The 16618-nt window shown below is 46.2% G+C and overlaps 1 protein-coding gene across 2 annotated transcripts in view; it reads left to right on the top strand.

The window, feature by feature from the left end:
- Positions 1-16618, top strand: part of MTMR4 (myotubularin related protein 4) — a 48908-nt gene that overhangs the window by 23968 nt on the left and 8322 nt on the right. For both annotated transcript variants that reach the window (XM_035139125.2, XM_035139124.2), the window contains exons 4-14: positions 1526-1615; positions 4766-4882; positions 5811-5893; positions 7709-7875; positions 8200-8296; positions 9244-9357; positions 10906-11102; positions 11962-12090; positions 12660-12771; positions 14870-15065; positions 16238-16423. In XM_035139125.2, the coding sequence (XP_034995016.2) occupies positions 1526-1615; positions 4766-4882; positions 5811-5893; positions 7709-7875; positions 8200-8296; positions 9244-9357; positions 10906-11102; positions 11962-12090; positions 12660-12771; positions 14870-15065; positions 16238-16423 (1488 nt within the window). The remainder of the gene's footprint in view (positions 1-1525; positions 1616-4765; positions 4883-5810; positions 5894-7708; positions 7876-8199; positions 8297-9243; positions 9358-10905; positions 11103-11961; positions 12091-12659; positions 12772-14869; positions 15066-16237; positions 16424-16618) is intronic.

Below are 16618 nucleotides of genomic sequence, written 5' to 3' on the forward strand. Positions count from 1 at the left end.
CTGACACTTAAAGACATGGGCATCCTTTGTGTAAAAAATGGGGTTGAAATAGAAGAGGGGTCCCTTTTCTCAAGAGACACTGAAAAAATTATTTATTGTTCAGAAAATGCTGAACAATATTCCCTATTTCTTTTGTGCAGATAATTTATGGGCAGATACTTTGAAAAAGGCTTAACCACACAACAGGCTTTATTTCATTTATTTATTTGACATGATTTATATATTGCTTAATGAATTATTATGACTTCTAAGCTGTTTAATGATCATTGCTCTGCACTGAGTGTCTGGGGCTATTGTGTTTCTGTTGATCACAGTGGCTTTGTGGAGCCTCCATGTTCAGAGGCATTCTGCTGCAGGATTCCATTTGCAGGGGACCCTTGCCTTTGTGCACTGTTTATGGCCTCCCCCAAAGTGTCTTGCTGGCCACTGAATTGTGGGGGGGGGGGAAGAGAGAGACAGAATACTGGACTTCTTTGACCTAGCTTTCCCCCCCTTATAACTCGTGATTGTTTTCAGACAATCCTCAGCATCTGAACATAACTTTGTCCCAGAGTCCCTGGTTGGGGGAGCCATGATGGGCCACTTTCAAACTGATTTAGTGAAGATGGGGCTGGAGAATTTTTAGAGACTGCACGCAGAATATGATTCTAAGAATTCTGGGATACTGAGATGAGCCTGGGAGTTGAACAGAAGCTGTCCAGACTTCAGAGGGAAATCAGGAGAGGTCTTATTTTTAAGAGAGACATCTCCCTGCTTGGTTTTAAAACAGGGGTGTGCTTAGTTTGGGAGGTGGGATTGTAGATCTGGTCCATATCTTGGGGAACACATGCTGGCTTGTGATGGAAAGCAAGGACAGTGCTTCCATACAAAGGAATTGGGATTGTTTCCTCCCCATTGCTGCTGTTAAAACCTCTTGTACATTTTTGGAATTTTTGTGCTGAGCAGCCTATTCCTGGGCAAGGCGGCAAAGGGTATTACTCTGATTTGTAGTGGTTGGTAACTGGATTGTGAGTGCTTATATTGTCAGCTGTTTGCCCCCAAACTGATTATGTTTTATTCTATACCATATTTTAGGATACATTTTAGAGAATATTAATGGATGTTTTAAAAATCTGGTACTGCATAAATCTACTAAGTAAAAAATAAATAAACAAATTAGCACTGGGCAGAATTGGGGGCAGCAGAAGGGGTTATTCCTATATATTCTGATTCCTGGACTATAGCAGATGGTTCAGTATCAGTGTGTCCTTATTATAAGCCTCCCCACAGTATGGACCCTGCCTGTCCTCTTCTTTGGCTCATCATCTGTGTCGTTTTGTGTTCTTGCAAAGTTACATGCTGTATGTAGGCAAAAGAAATATTGTTTTCCCGGGGGGGGGGGTTGCGGGGGAGGGGCAAAGTGTGACGGTGTAGCAGGAGGTGTGCAAGCAGTGTATCTGTGCTGTGTTTGGGATGTGCATCCCGTGGCGTTTTGGTCAAATGTGCTGTGCCCCTCTGAGCGTTTGCTCTTGTGTTTGGCATCCAGGGTGAAGAAGGCCCTCCCAGTCTGGAATACATCCAGGCCAAGGACTTGTTCCCCCACAAAGAGCTGATCAAGGAAGAAGATTCTTTACAGGTAAGCTACCTGGGGGACTCTGGCAGGCTGGATGGTGCTTGATGCGATTCCTTATGGCCGGGCAGGGGGGAGAGGACTGCGGGTGTGTAATAAATCTCCCTCCAGACTCCTGGAAGTGAATGTTTCCTGCAGCCTGAGTGCAAAGCTGTGTCACAGCTGCTGCTGCAAGGACACACTGTTATCACTCTGGAGCATAGCTGTCAAGTTTTCCCTTTTCTCGTGAGGAAGCCTATTCAGCATAAGGGAATTTCCCTTTAAAAAAGGGAGAGCTTGCCAGCTATGCTCTGGAGTCATTCAGACCTCTGTGAGTCCTGGTCCTTTCCCCTGCTCCTCAGAACTAGTTCTCTGTCCCTTCTAGAGCTGCACCATATTTCTTCTGCTTTTCAAGGGAGGGAACGGGGACAGTCAGAGTAGCACATACAATCTGCTGGAATGTGCAGTCTTCTGGAGACTTGTGACCAGGAAATAGAAAAGAAAAGAAATGCAGTAGTGGGAAAGAAACTGAAAATTCAAAATGTCCTTAATGACCCTGAGTTTTTATTTTTTAATGTGCCAGTCTAAGCCACTCATGGCAATGAACTGGGACAGTGAACAGCCAGAAGCAGAATCTCTTTAAATGTTGCAAATCTGTCTATCAGCTGCTGATAGCCAAGAACACAACTACCTCCCCTACCTAAGCTGTCAGGCTGGGATGGACTTTATTATTACATTACTGTATAGCTATTGTCACAGTAAAAGTCACATTGGGCTCCCAGAATGAGAAATATGTAGCAACAGAGGTCAGAACTAAACAACAATAAAAGCTTTTACATTATCAAGGGCTCAATCTTTTGGGTTACAGAGATCTTTGTGAGTGTTCAAAGCTGAAGAAAACAGCTACTGGGCTAGACTAGCATTGACCCCAGACATGTCTTGTCACTTCTTTAAATAGTTGTACAGTTTTCTGTGCATGACTTTCAAAGGGCCAACCAAGCCTTGGTTTCCTTTTGTCAAAGGCGCTTGAGAAATTTCTACATCGACCTGGGATAGTTCAGTCAGTAGATATGAGACTCTCGCAATCTCAGGGTTGTGGGTGCGAGCACCACATTGGGCAAAATTTTCCTGCATTGCAGGGTGTTGCACTTAATGTTCCTTGTGGTCCCTTCCAACTCTACAATTTCATGGTTCTAGGAGGCTGTTAATTCACTGTCCAAGTTCCCTAGACATTTATAGACTGTAGAGAAGGGAGCCTCCACAATAGAAGAGGCGAATAAATAGAGAATGTGATTGCACCCGAATTTCAACATGGGCCATGTAATTGGGCAATGTAATTGGAATGTCATATGAACAAGATCTTGTCTGGTGAACTCGATGCAGAACTAAGCAAAATCCCAAAAATACCACTGCTGAACACATTTATTATATATTAGATTAAAAAGGATGTGGGGGGGGGCAGTGATTGCTAAATATCCTGTGAAGTGACCTTAGGGAAACAGAGCCCACACAGAGAGGAATTTTCCGTGGCTCCCCTCTGATGCCGCCTCCTTTCCACCCAAATACTTGTGAGGAGGACTGTAATAATTTATTGTTTGGGCCAGCTATTGGCATGGGAGGATTACACTTCCGAATATGGGACTGAATTTTTAGCATATATTTTTCTTTGCCTTGATTTTTAAATTGTGTGCATTGACACACAGAGACTATAGATCTTAGAATATTAAATTCAAATAACCAAGTAAAATAGAAGGATGCTGCATATGGAATTGGGGCTCCCTGTCTTCTGTGTGCTCATATATATACTGTATTTTATCATGGTTATGCATGGGGGCAGTGAGAACAAATTTCAGGAGGAGGCTTTTGAGAGTATGCCCTGTGATTTGTTTCCTGTGATGTGCCGATGTGCCTTTGAGCCTTGTTCAATTTTGCTGTGTCAGTGTTGCCACAGAGTTGTAATGGGGGTGGGGGTGGGGAGACAGCCTGGGCATCCTGCTGCACGATTTCATATTCTCCTTCCCCCAGGGAATAAAATCACATTTCATAAAATCTCAGCGGTGTTTCAAAGATGCAGCCAGCCAGCTCTGAATGCTTTCTTGTTCCTTGTTGAAGCCCAGAACTTAAAAGGCCAGAGTGAGGCAGTGAGGTGTCCCTTTTTTAATGCTGCCAGCTAAATTGCACTCCAAACCCTCCCCCTCTGATTTCCACAGTCCTGTGAGAATTTCACATCCCCTGCACAATTTCACACCAGCCTTCGAGTGTTAAGCTTCCCAGTTAATCAGCAGAAAATAAAAAAGAGGAAAGGGGGAGATCTATATTTAAGCATGGGAAGAAACCCCTTGATATTTTTAGGAGGAAACAAACACAATTTAGCAGTTCAGTTCAAATGCAGTGCAGACCAACGGCTCAGAGGATCATCTCTTCCCACACCCTTGATGGGGGCAAAGTGCTGTCAACTTTCCCTTTTTCTGCGGGAAATTCCTTTATTCAGCACCCTTACTTTCATATCCGGGAGCTGACAGCCCCATAGGATTCCTTATCTTCAAATCCGGGGGTTGACAGCTATGGATGGGGGGTGGGCGAAAACTCTTAAAATGTGGTTGTATGGTATTTGTGAAGTACAGTGGTACCTCGGGTTAAGAACTTAATTTGTTCTGGAGGCCCGTTCTTAACCTGAAACTGTTCTTAACCTGAGGTACCACTTTAGCTAATGGGACTGTTGCGCCGCTGTGCGATTTCTGTTCTCATCCTAAAGCAAAACCCAAGGTACTATTTCTGGGTTAGCGGAGTCTGTAAACTGAAGCGTCTGTAACCTAAGGTACCACTGTATGTATCTTAACATAGCAGGGAGATAATTGGGAGGTAACTTTAGTTGGCTGTTCATATTAGAAACAAAGAAGCTGCCTTATATACAGAATCATCTAGTGTATCAAATGTAGACTTGTGGGGGTCTCTCTCAGCCTTCCTGAAGAAGCAGGGGCGCCATCTCACCAGATTGTAGTGCACTGCTCCAGTACCTTGAGAACTTTCCAGCTTGTTCCCAAGTGGAAGTCCTCATGGACTGAGATGTCATTATTTTTCTCTCTCTCTCAGTCGCCTGTTCAAGTGATGCTGTGGGTGGTGGCTTCCTTGGAACTTCAGCCAGAAGGTTTTAACACTCCTCCTTTCCCCTTCCAGGTTCCATTTTCAGTGCTACAGGGAGAGGGTGTGGAATATTTGGGCCATGCGAGTGACGCCATCATTGCCATTTCCAACTACCGGCTCCATATCAAGTTTAAAGACTCTGTAATCAACGTACGTCTGGGGCTACACGTTTGCTTGTCTGTTTGGGCAGAGCCTGCGATGTCTTCGATTAGGTCGCTCCCCCCCCCCTTACCATTGAAAGAGTCCTTTATTCTCTCCTTTCCAACCCTGCTGCCAAAATGGTCCTATTTGGGTGCTCCTCGCTCCCCTGTCCCCCTGCATTCCTGATCAACCCACTCAGTCTGTGCTGTTTGTTCTTCAAGCAGCCCCAGGTGACTCAAGCAAAGGGAGGGAACAACCATACCCTCTGGAGGAAGATACATGCACAAACACCCTTAGAAAGATCACTACCAATCTGGCATTTGTGGGTGAGGTGCGTGGAATTCCTTCTTGAAGGATTCATTGCAAATCGTAACACAATAAGGAAGTAAAAGAAACAATGGAAATGCAATTAAAAGTCAATATGAATGCCTCTGGACCACCTGGATGAAACTTGCAGGCAACTGGTGGTATACAGATAATCTCTGTGTTAGAATAATACAGATGTTGTTGTTGTTGTTGTTAATGTTGTGGGGCCTCTTTAATGTGACATCCCTTTGGAACTCGGCATGTCTTAATCTGGGATATTAGAAATGTGTAAAGTTTGGTTAGGTCTCTGCCCACAGAGGCTGGCATTTGCCTGCCTCATTAGTTAGTTAGTTAGTTAGTTAGTTAATTTATTTATTAATTACATTTACAGTATATCCCACGTATCCCCCAAGGAGCTCAAGGTGGTGTACATAAAGTTCTCCCTTCCCCTTTTATCCTCACAGCAACCCTGTGAAGTAGTTTAGACTGTGACTGGCCCAATGTCACCCAGTGAACTTCATGGCTGAGCAGGGATTTGAACCCTGGTCTCCAAGGTTCTTGTCTGACACTCCATAACCACTACACCACACCACCTCGCACTGATTCACTCATTTCTCGTCTTTTGTTTTAGGTGCCTTTGAGAATGATGGAAAGTGTGGAGAGTCGGGACATGTTCCAGCTTCACATTGTCTGCAAGGACTCCAAAGTAGTCAGGTAGGTGCTACCTGCCTAGGGTTACAGCAGGGGGGGGTGACTAACCTAAATGATGGGGTGGCGGAAACTCCTTCTGGCGAGGGGCCACATTCCCTTTGGAAACCTGTTGAGGTTATATATTCCAGTATTGGGTCAGGCCAGACCGACACATCTGTCTGTTGTGTCGTGACCTGCCTTGAGATCATCTACGAGAAAGGGCAGAATATTAATGTTATTGAATAAACAAAAATTAATGCACACCATCACACAAACCTATTTCCCATGGAAACAGTTGCATGTATTTAATTCTTAGCAATGCCACTCATGTTTCACGTTTTTCTTCATCAGTCTCTCTCTCTCTCTTTTTTAACACAGAGATTATAGAAAAAGCTCTTCAATACGCTTTATCTATCCTGGCTTTGAAAAAGGCAAACTCAGTAAATCCCCTTGGAAGAATGCAAATAACTTCAATGCACACAGTTGAACTACAAACTCTGCCTTACGGTTTTTGTAAACTTCAGAATGCAGCTGCATCTCAGAAATTGCACACCTGCAGTTGCAAAAAGCATGGACTCCTTTTTGCATATTTGCAAGGTCAAATGAGTCTGCCAAGACATTTCCAACATAGAAAGCCGCCTTGCACTAAGCCCAGACCTTTGGTCCATCTAGCTCAGTATTGTATACATCTGAACTGACTGGCAGAAGCCCTCCAGGGTTTCAGACAGAGATGTTCTCAGTCCTACCTGGAGCTGCCATTGGTAATTGAACCTACCGTAGGACCATCTGCACCCAAAGCAGATGCTCTACAACTGAGCTATGAGCCTTTCCACGATTTGAACTTGTAATAGACAGAGTTGCCACTGCACGCTGCATAGCATCAAAACCCTCTTCCCTCCCCAAAGGCACAGTTGAAATCTGGCTGTGAGCTGAATGCAGGGGATTCCCCACCACTCCTCTAACGTATGGTGTTGGTAGTGTGGTCTGTAAACCAGGTCCCCTCACCAGAACATAAGAATTACCTAGGTGAATTAGTCCAAGGTTAATCTTGTCCAGCTTTCTCTTTCCAACGGGGAGGAGCCCAGAAGCTGTTCGTGAAGACAGCAATGCCCCCCCTTTATTTCTCCCATCTGGAATTCAGAGGTAGACTTCCCCTATAAGTGGAAGTTCAGTTTTCTGCCCTGGCTAACAACACCTTGTAAAGACCTCTCCTCTACAAATTTGTCTTTGGGGCCATCAACCCTGATGGCTTTAAAAGAGGATGAGGCAAATTTATGGAGGAGAGGGCTAATGATGGCTACTAGCCACAATGGCTATGTTCTGCCTCCACAGTCAGAGGCAGTAATGCTTTTGAATACCAGTTGCTGGAAACCACAGGAAGGGAGAGGGCTCTTCTGCTTGGAATCTGTTTGAGGGTTTCCTACAGCCATCTGGTCGGCCACTGTGAGAACATGCTGAACTACATGGGCTTTTGGCCTGATTCAGCAGACACTTCTTGTGTTCTTAAGTGGTTTTTTAAAGTTGTATTTATATGTATGTTTTAAAAAGCAACAACACTAGGAACAAAAGTGGTTAACGGAGTGGGGGAGGTAAAGGAAAAAGGAGTTCAAACCTTGCTGTTCTTAGGTACATGTCACAGGTCCAGTAGATGTAGCATCCCATTATACAGAGTTTTTGTTTTTAAATGTTTTTATTGAGTATCTAAGCTAGTGGCCACAGGCAGTAGACATCAAAGAGATTGTGGGTGCTTATGTCTCCTTTCATTCCTGTAGTTCAGTTTGTCTGTCTTGTTCTTCTTGAGCATTACAAAGTGTGCCTGTACCCATTTATGTCTTGCAGGTGCCATTTTTCTACTTTCAAGCAATGCCAGGAGTGGCTGAAAAGGCTGAGCCGAGCCATCGCTCGCCCTACCAGGCCGGAAGACCTGTTTGCATTTGCTTACCATGCCTGGTGCTTGGGGGTTTGTGCTGATGAGGAGGACCAGCATTCCCACCTCTGCCGCCCTGGTGAGATCAAAAGGGACACCTTCTAAGGCAAATCTAAGAGGGACCTCTAGCTGCTGTTTTTCATGCCTCGCCATGCTGGGCCCCGTTAACCCCTCCTCACCAATTTAAGACAGAGCTGTGCTCTTGGACAGCCTTTGCTAACCTGGTTTCCCTCCAGAGATTTCAGATGACAGCTCCCATCAGCCCCAGCCAGCACGACTGCTCCCATCTTTTGCAGTATCATGTGGGAGTTTTGACGGGGAATGGTGGGAGCTGGAATCCGAAACTTCTGGAGGGCACTTGGTGCTTGAGTTGACTTTTAAAAAACTGCTTTTCCCTTTGCAGGAGACCACGTGAAATACCGCTTTGAAATGGAGCTGACTCGCATGGGCTTTGACTTGCAAAATGTGTGGAGGGTTTCTGACATCAATAACAACTACAAGTGAGTCATCGATTAAGGCTTCACCATCTTTAGAGGCAAAAAGAATCTGCAGCCCCTCACCCACCTTGTTACTGAAGTCCAAACTAGGCATTACATTAGCTAGGCATTTATCCCTTTAGAACAGTGGTTCCCAAAGGGTGAGATTACCTGGGGTGGTGGTGTTGGAGGTGAATATGATTATCAAACTTTGAAAAGCTGGCATCACTGGATCAAGTTCATCAGATTTGTTGAATTAATTATTTAATTGGGTTTTGAATAAATGTACAATAGATTGTTACTGCTTTGAATTTTATTGTGCTATTATCTTCCATAGTGGGTCCTCCAAACGGCTATTCTGAATAATGCTTCTTTTAGGGTGGGACATTGGGAATGAGTTTATGGAACCCAAGGGGCAGTGGTCCAAAAAAGTTTGGGAACCCCTGCTTTAGAACATAGGAACGTGAAACAAATAATATAGGAACATAGACAATGCCTCTTGCTTGTTTGGATAGAGAGAGGACGTATGTACGTGTGTGTGGTGTGTAGAAACTCGCAAAAATTCCATTTTTGTGTGATTGGAATGCATCCTGTTGTACAAAGGTGAGAGTCACATCTTTGAACCACCCACTTTTGCCTCAAGCTCCGCCCATCACTGGCATGCAGCCTTTGGACTTTCCCCAGGTCCGAAGTGCTGCCCTTGGGCTGAAAAAGGCCCCCTGCTCCTGCCCCACTTGTGACCACCTAAGATTGCCTATCCCTTTTCTTCCCCTTCTATTTCCAGTTGAAGAGCCCGTTGTTGTTGTTTGTTTGTTTGTTGTTGTTGTTGTTGTACATTTCAGAAGTTCTTCTTAGTGGCTCTCCAAACATGCATGGCCTTGCAGGTTTTTTAAAAAAATAAAGTCTGGAATTTGCTCTCATTTCTTTCACTCCTGTCCCATGGTCAGCTCCATGTGTCTTTTCTTTCTTAGGTTGTGCACCAGCTACCCGCAGAAACTCCTGGTTCCTGTTTGGATCACTGACAAGGAGCTGGAGAACGTGGCTTCCTTTCGATCGTGGAAGCGGATTCCAGCGGTTGTGTATAGGTATGAAAAAGAATGCTTCAACTATAGAAGGTTGCAAATCCAGTGGCAGCTGAGGGGAATCACTGAGATTCTGTGGGTTGAAGGCTGCAAACCATGGTCCTGCTTACATCTTACCAACCAATGATTGTTCAAATCAGATTATTCATCTGTTTTTAGTTATAGGCTGTCCTCCCTCTGACCAAGTAGACCAGACGATCTGTAGGCTCATGGCCTGATCTACAATTCTGTGTTAACCCTTACCATCCTTGTTGCTGTCTGGTTTGGTTCTAGAGTTGCTATGTTGTTGTTGTTTAGTCGTTTAGTCGTGTCCGACTCTTCGTGACCCCATGAACCAGAGCACGGCAGGCACTCCTGTCTTCCACTGCCTCCCGCAGTTTGGTCAAACTCATGTTCGTAGCTTCGGGAACACTGTCCAACCATCTCATCCTCTGTCGTCCCCTTCTCCTAGTGCCCTTCATCTTTCCCAACATCAGGGTCTTTTCCAGGGAGTCTTCTCTTCTCATGAGGTGGCCAAAGTATTGGAGCCTCAGCTTCAGGATCTGTCCTTCCAGTGAGCACTCAGGGCTAATTTCCTTCAGAATGGAGAGGTTTGATCTTCTTGCAGTCCATGGGACTCTCAAGAGTTTCCTCCAGCACCATAATTAAAAAGCATCAATTCTTCGGCGATCAGCCTTCTTTATAGTCCAGCTCTCACTTCCATACATCACTACTGGGAAAACCATAGCTTTAACTAGGTGATGTCTCTGCTTTTTAAGATGCTGTCTAGGTTTGTCATTGCTTTTCTCCCAAGAAGCAGGCGTCTTTTAATTTCGTGACTGCTGTCACCATCTGCAGGGATCAAGGAGCCCAAGAAAGTAAAATCTCTCACCGCCTCCATTTCTTCCCCTTCTATTTGCCAGGAGGTGATGGGACCAGTGGCCATGATCTTGGTTTTTTTGATGTTGAGCTTCAGACCATATTTTGTGCTCTCCTCTTTCACCCTCATGAGAGTTGCTATGGGAATTTATTTGTTATTTAGTTGGTGTTGTATGTACAGAGCCTTTGCAGAAAGAGAGTGAGTTCAGGGCTGTGTACCCTCATCTGCAGCACAAAGTCTGGTTTTTGATTCAGAACTTACCTTCTTGATAAATTTTTCATTTTCATAACTCAACTAACGGGGAGGACCTTTTCCACATGTTGCTTTGCAGATCTCTGTCCCTCTGTCCTACAACTCCCAGCATCCCCAGCCACCATAGGCAATGGACAGGGATCATGGGATTTGTAGTCCAAAACATCTGGAGGGCACGGCATTGTGGAAGGTTGCTGCAAACACTCATATAATTGTAGAATTGGAAGGGATTCTGAGGGTCATCTAGTCCAACTCAACTAGCTCATACATGCAATATGGAATAAGGCTCCATATTCCTCCACAGGATCCTGGGAAATGCTACTTCTCCCTGACCTCCCCAATCCAAAAAAATATCCTAATTATTTGACTGAGAAGCTGTGGCTTCTTGAGACAGGTCCATGTGCTCTGGGACTAGCGGGCTTCCTTGTTTTTTCTTCCAGACATTTGCGCAATGGGGCGGTGATTGCGCGCTGCAGTCAGCCAGAGATCAGCTGGTGGGGCTGGCGCAACGCTGATGACGAGTACCTCGTAACCTCCATCGCCAAAGCCTGTGCCTTGAACCCTGGACAGAGGCTGGCAGGGGGGACCCCGCACTCTGGGCTCAGCGACGGGAACGAGGCCTGTGATGCTGGTTTTGGTAAGTAAGGCAGGCATGCTCTCTTCTCTCAACTTTTGCTGCTTAAATTCTGTATCGCCCTTGGGCAGAGTTTGGTCCCTTGATCATGGTAGCATGAGCCTGGCCTTACTTCTATTGTCTTCTTGAAAAGTGTGGTTAAAATTGTGGCCCCGGAATTCTCTTTAGTCCAGTCCCTGTTCCACATAGGAATTGTGCAAATAAAGCCACAAGCTGGTTTTCTGCTGAAAGGTTCTAGGAGGGCAGCTACAGCCAGAAGCTGGAAAGAAAGACTCCAAGATTATGATCCCAGTTAGCCATCTAAAAACCAAATCATGAGAGCTGATAAGTCGTTTCCCCCCCAGCTCTGCTTTGAACACACTGCAATTGGGAGTGTTGTGAGAGCACAGAGAGAAGGCTGCAAGCCAACCTCTGATTCCCTACCAAAACAGCTAATGGCCAGTGTAACGCCATTAATGGTTGTGCCTACAGTTTTCGTTTAAAGAGTGTAGTTCATTGTCATCTCTTGTTATGCCTCTGACAGACTTGTGGAGTGCAGTTATACCCTTTCCTCATTACTTTATCCCTGAAAGCTGCTCTCTGTTTGCCATCCCCAATTACTGCTTGAATTTCTCCTCCTTGAACACTTGTTCACAAGGCCCAAACCAGAAATAGTATTCTAGATATGGCATCATGTAATGCTTCTGAGAATTATGACTGCAAAGAAGGCAAAGGCTGCTTAGTTATCATTGGGTGGTACTTTTGTTCAAGTTCACTCAGAGGCCGCTTTTTTATTTTTCTTCTGAATTCCATATTGCTGGGCAGATTGTATAGAATTAGGACATGGATCGGGAGATGGGAGACTGAACTGTCCTTTTTGCAGATTCATCTCTGACTGCGTGCTCAAGTGTGGAGAGTTCAGCGACACCTCAGAAGCTGCTGATCCTGGATGCCCGGTCCTACACTGCCGCCGTCGCCAACCGAGCTAAGGGAGGAGGCTGTGAATGTGAAGGTACGAGGGGCATTTGAGCACACAATAGGGGCACATGAGTCAAAGCCCCTAACAGAAGTGCTGGTGTTGGTTTCTGCTCCCCATCTCTGTGGTTGACTTGTCAGGAGAGGACGGGATTGGAAAGGAGTATGTGCCCAGGGTGAATCCAACCTGTTTTGCCACAGCTCAGTCACAAGGTGTCCTTTCAGAAAAGTCTCTGCTGCTATTCATTTATTCACTCACACATATGCTATTCTTTGTGAGTGGGTTGACTGTAAGGCAGGTTGGAGGGGGCATCTCATGATGTGTGGTCAGATTTTAAGCATTCCTCCCATTATTCATGCCTTGTTGTGGTTGGGTTATATAGGGTCATGTTAAAAACTTTGATATATGTAATTGCAACTCTGTAATTTGTTTTCTATGCCGAATATGTTCCGTGTATGGTTCTCTTACTGTTTACATGTTTATGTGTTAGTTTGTGACAGATCAATAACATATAGAATAAGATTTTTTTTTTGCTGTGAGATATTTCCTTTGACAGCCAGCATCAGCTTCCAGCTGACTCCCTCCCTTTCTGTGCTGTGTTTCAGAGTATTACCCAAACTGTGAAGTGGTGTTCATGGGGATGGCCAACATCCATTCCATCCGCAACAGCTTCCAGTACCTGCGGGCTGTCTGCAGTCAGATGCCGGACCCCAGCAAGTAAGTTCCAATCGATGTTTCCAGTTGGTTAATGAGACTGATAGCTTTTAACTCCAGTTTAGGGTGAGGTTTCTTCCCAGGGCCTCCTGATCAGGATGGGATAGCACAGGGGCACAGCCCAACACCTCCCCACCTGTGTTGAACCAAAGGCGAACTGTTCCAGAAGCTCTGCAAATGCCATCTTGGTAGTCAAGATGACCCCACAATTAATTGGTAGTTGTTTTAACAGTGAGCTCATATATGTTTATATTCACTTGCTTTGATACAGGTTAATTGGCTTGCTTTGATGTTCTCTTTATCTCGGGGTTTGGGGTGCTGGGCTCTGAACCCAGAAAGGGGAATTTACCTGTAAATTTTGGGTATTTGCCACCTATGCCCTCATCTGGTCAGGTGAAGCAATGGGAAGTCCTAGCCAAAGTGACGTGTTCTGCTTTGTGTATGAAGAATGCATGTGCATAAGCTTTGGCACGGGCAAGGCATATCCTTGCTGTGGTGTCTGTCCCACATTTGTAAAAGATTGGGAGACCTGGCTGGTTGATTTGCTGGAAGTCTGCACCTTCTTTAACCATTCTGATGTTTCTTGACATCCTTCTTTGGTTATCCCTGCACCCTGCCACTCCCACAAGTCCTCCTTTGGGCTTGTGGCTCAGAACATCACCCCATTCATCCTTCCAGCAACCATGAGAATTTGAGAGGAGGTGACTGTTCCAGGGTCACATGGTGAGCTTCATGGCTGAGCATGGATTTGAACCCAGGGCTTGACAGTCTCTCCACTATGTCTCAGTGTCTCTCTGGGTTGTTGTTTTTTGCAGGGCAGGGGGATCTGATCTGGCCACTCTCTTCCTAGCTGCTCTGCTTTCTCTTGCCTCCTTTCTACCCCACAGGGCAATGACCTCAATATTGATAGCTGCTCTCACTGCCCCTGCCTTTTCTGCTGTGTCTTTTTAGGCCAGCTTCATCACATCACTCTTCTTTTCCCCTGTTGCCATGGAAATGTTTCCTCCTAGCTTATTGAGGGCCAGCAGTCTGAAGAGCAGGAGGGAGCTTTCTCTGTTTCCTTGTGCTGCTGCTGGTTGCCGGCAGCTGCAGCAAGTGCCTGTCATGTCCTTGGTAGGGACCTTTCTCCTTGGAAAAAAAGGAAGGTGGCATCTGCCGTCGATCTCTCTGTGGCTTCCTTTCCAGCTGGAATTGGATCCTCACTTTCCAACCCTTGAAGCAGGGGAGGGGAGCTTGAGGTTGGAAGGTGTGCAACCTTCTAAGGGTCACATGCCAGTTGGGGGGTGGGGACGAATTGGAAAGTGGGTGGAGCAATGAATATAATTAGTACTTTTGTACAGTAGGCAAGTGTCTAAACACACTTCCACACATCTCTCCATCCTCCACCCAGGCAAGGCAAGAGGCATGAACAGGGAAGGGCAGGAGTGGGCTAGGATAGCAGTTCAGAGTGTAGGTTGGGGGGGGGGGCAGGGTAGAAGATCAAGACTGTTGGATCCGATGCAAGGCCAATCTGGTCCTGCATCTGTAAACCCACCCCTGTGGCCAACCAACTTTGTGGGCTCTGATGAGGGTGCTACTGATGGAGAGAGAAGAGGAGGCATTTCTGGACGAAGCAGGCCATGGAGGCAGCTGATAGGACAGGGATGAGGGATGGTTGTCAGCTAGAGCGCCACATTCCCTTATGAGCCACATTCCGGGGGTCACAGCCCAGTGGTGGCTGGGACCAGAGGCAGACGTGGGTAGGGCAATGGATATGGCTCTTCCCTTTCTACACCAGCGGCTTCCAGCCATGCAACAGCCACTAATTTAAACACACAGGAAAGTCCATCCAGGCAAGCCAGAAGCAGGGTCCCAGTTTGAGGACATGTTCCAGTTGGGCAAAAGCACCCAAGGAGGGAGCGAAGCTGGGCCAGTGATGAAGGGTGGCTGTGTTGGAGGGAGTGTGGCTGAGCTGAGGAGGAGAAGGTAGCATGGTGAGAGTGAGGGCTGAATTGAGGGGCCTGGAGAGCAGTTGCTCCCCCCCGCCCCGGCTGAGGTTCCCCACAGCTCCCTTAGATCTGTCAGAAGCTTAATGTTCTCCCATTCCTGTTTCCCTTTCCAGCTGGCTGTCGGCTCTGGAGAGCACCAAATGGCTACAGCACCTTTCTGTCATGCTGAAGGCAGCTGTGTTGGTCTCCAATGCTGTCGACCGAGAGGGGCGCCCTGTGCTGGTTCACTGCTCAGACGGCTGGGACAGGACCCCACAGATTGTCACCCTGGCAAAGATCCTTCTGGACCCTTACTACCGGACAATGGAGGTATCAAGTCTCTTTAGCCTGTTAACATAAGATGAAAGGGCTGTTTTCAGGAGAACCATACCTGGGTGGATGGGGCATTCTCTTGCTTTGGCCTCTTTATATAATAGTCCAAAGTGGACAAAGCACAACCTATTCTCATGCTTCTCCCAAGTCCTCTGCATCTCTTTTTTCCAACTGATAGGGCAACCCCCCACAGGAGGCAGTGAACTTTCACCTTGTTATCTCTTCCGGAACAAGCTTGTGCCTTTCTGTGAAATTAAAAAGAGCGTTCTTTTTTTATATATTTTGGAGTGTTACCTAGTCAAGAAAGTAGGACATCATCGGCCATATAAGGTTGGTCGGATAAATGGTTGTTCATTTTATTTTTAGATAGGCACATAGCACCTTACAGAATGAGAATAGTCAGGACCCTGCCCTCAAGAAGCTTACAATCTAAAACAAACAACGTGGAAGATAAAAGGAAGCTGGTGGGGGAAGGGTAGATGAGGACAGCAAGGGGGCAAATACAGTGGGCAAATATAGTAACACGGAGTTAGACTTCCTACATTTCAGGGGGTTGGACCAGATGACCCTTAGTGTCGCTCCCAACTCTACAGTTCAATGAATAGGTGACTTTTGAGTTGGGATCTGATGAGTGAGAGAAGGCACTGCACAATTTGCCCAGGAAAAGTGTTCCAAGCATACAAAGCAGCAAGGAAGAATGGATAGTGTTGTATATGGAATCAAGGGATTTTCTGGTGGCCAAGCTGGGACTAAAGATCACATGAAGCAATCTAATGGAAAGGAGAGCAGAGGAATGTGGTAGGCAAGGCTGTGGAGAACTTTCAAGGTCGGAAGCTGCTTTACACCAAGTCAGGGCACTAGTCTGTCTTCCTCAGTATTGTCCATTGGCAGTGGTGGCTCTCCAGAGTTTCAAACAGGGAGTCTCATCCAGGGGACTGAACTTGGGACTTACTGGGGATTGAACCTGGGACTTACTGTGGGTGCTCTACTGCTGAACTATAGCCGCTGAGCTAAAGCAAGGGGTTGTGCTGGAAACACCAGTGAGGGGATATGAGGAGGAATGTTACAATCTGATTAATGACTTTGGCAGCCCTAGACGCTTCCTGCCCCTTCATTGTGGCCTGCCCAGTGGGCCTCGACACTGACATTTCTCTCCTTCCTCTTGGCAGGGTTTCCAGGTGCTGGTTGAATCGGACTGGCTGGATTATGGCCACAAGTTTGGGGATCGCTGTGGACACCAGGAGAAGGCGGAGGATCAGAACGAGCAGTGCCCCGTTTTCCTGCAGTGGCTGGATTCTGTCCACCAGTTGCTCAAGCAGTTTCCCTGCCTTTTTGAGTTCAATGAAGCTTTCTTGGTAAGAGAGAGCCTGTAACAGCCTAGGGAGGGGCAAATCACAGTAGACCCATCATTTTATCACAGGCTGGTCTTTCTAATGGGAGAGTCAAGATGGCTCACAAGAGCTTAGTTTGAAGAATAAATCATGCATTCATTCATCATTTTATTTGTATAGCATCCTGCTTTTGTTGGAGAGAGAAGTTTGGAAGAGAGA

This window comes from Zootoca vivipara, chromosome 15, assembly GCF_963506605.1.
Source record: "Zootoca vivipara chromosome 15, rZooViv1.1, whole genome shotgun sequence".
Taxonomy (NCBI): Eukaryota; Metazoa; Chordata; class Lepidosauria; order Squamata; family Lacertidae; genus Zootoca; species Zootoca vivipara.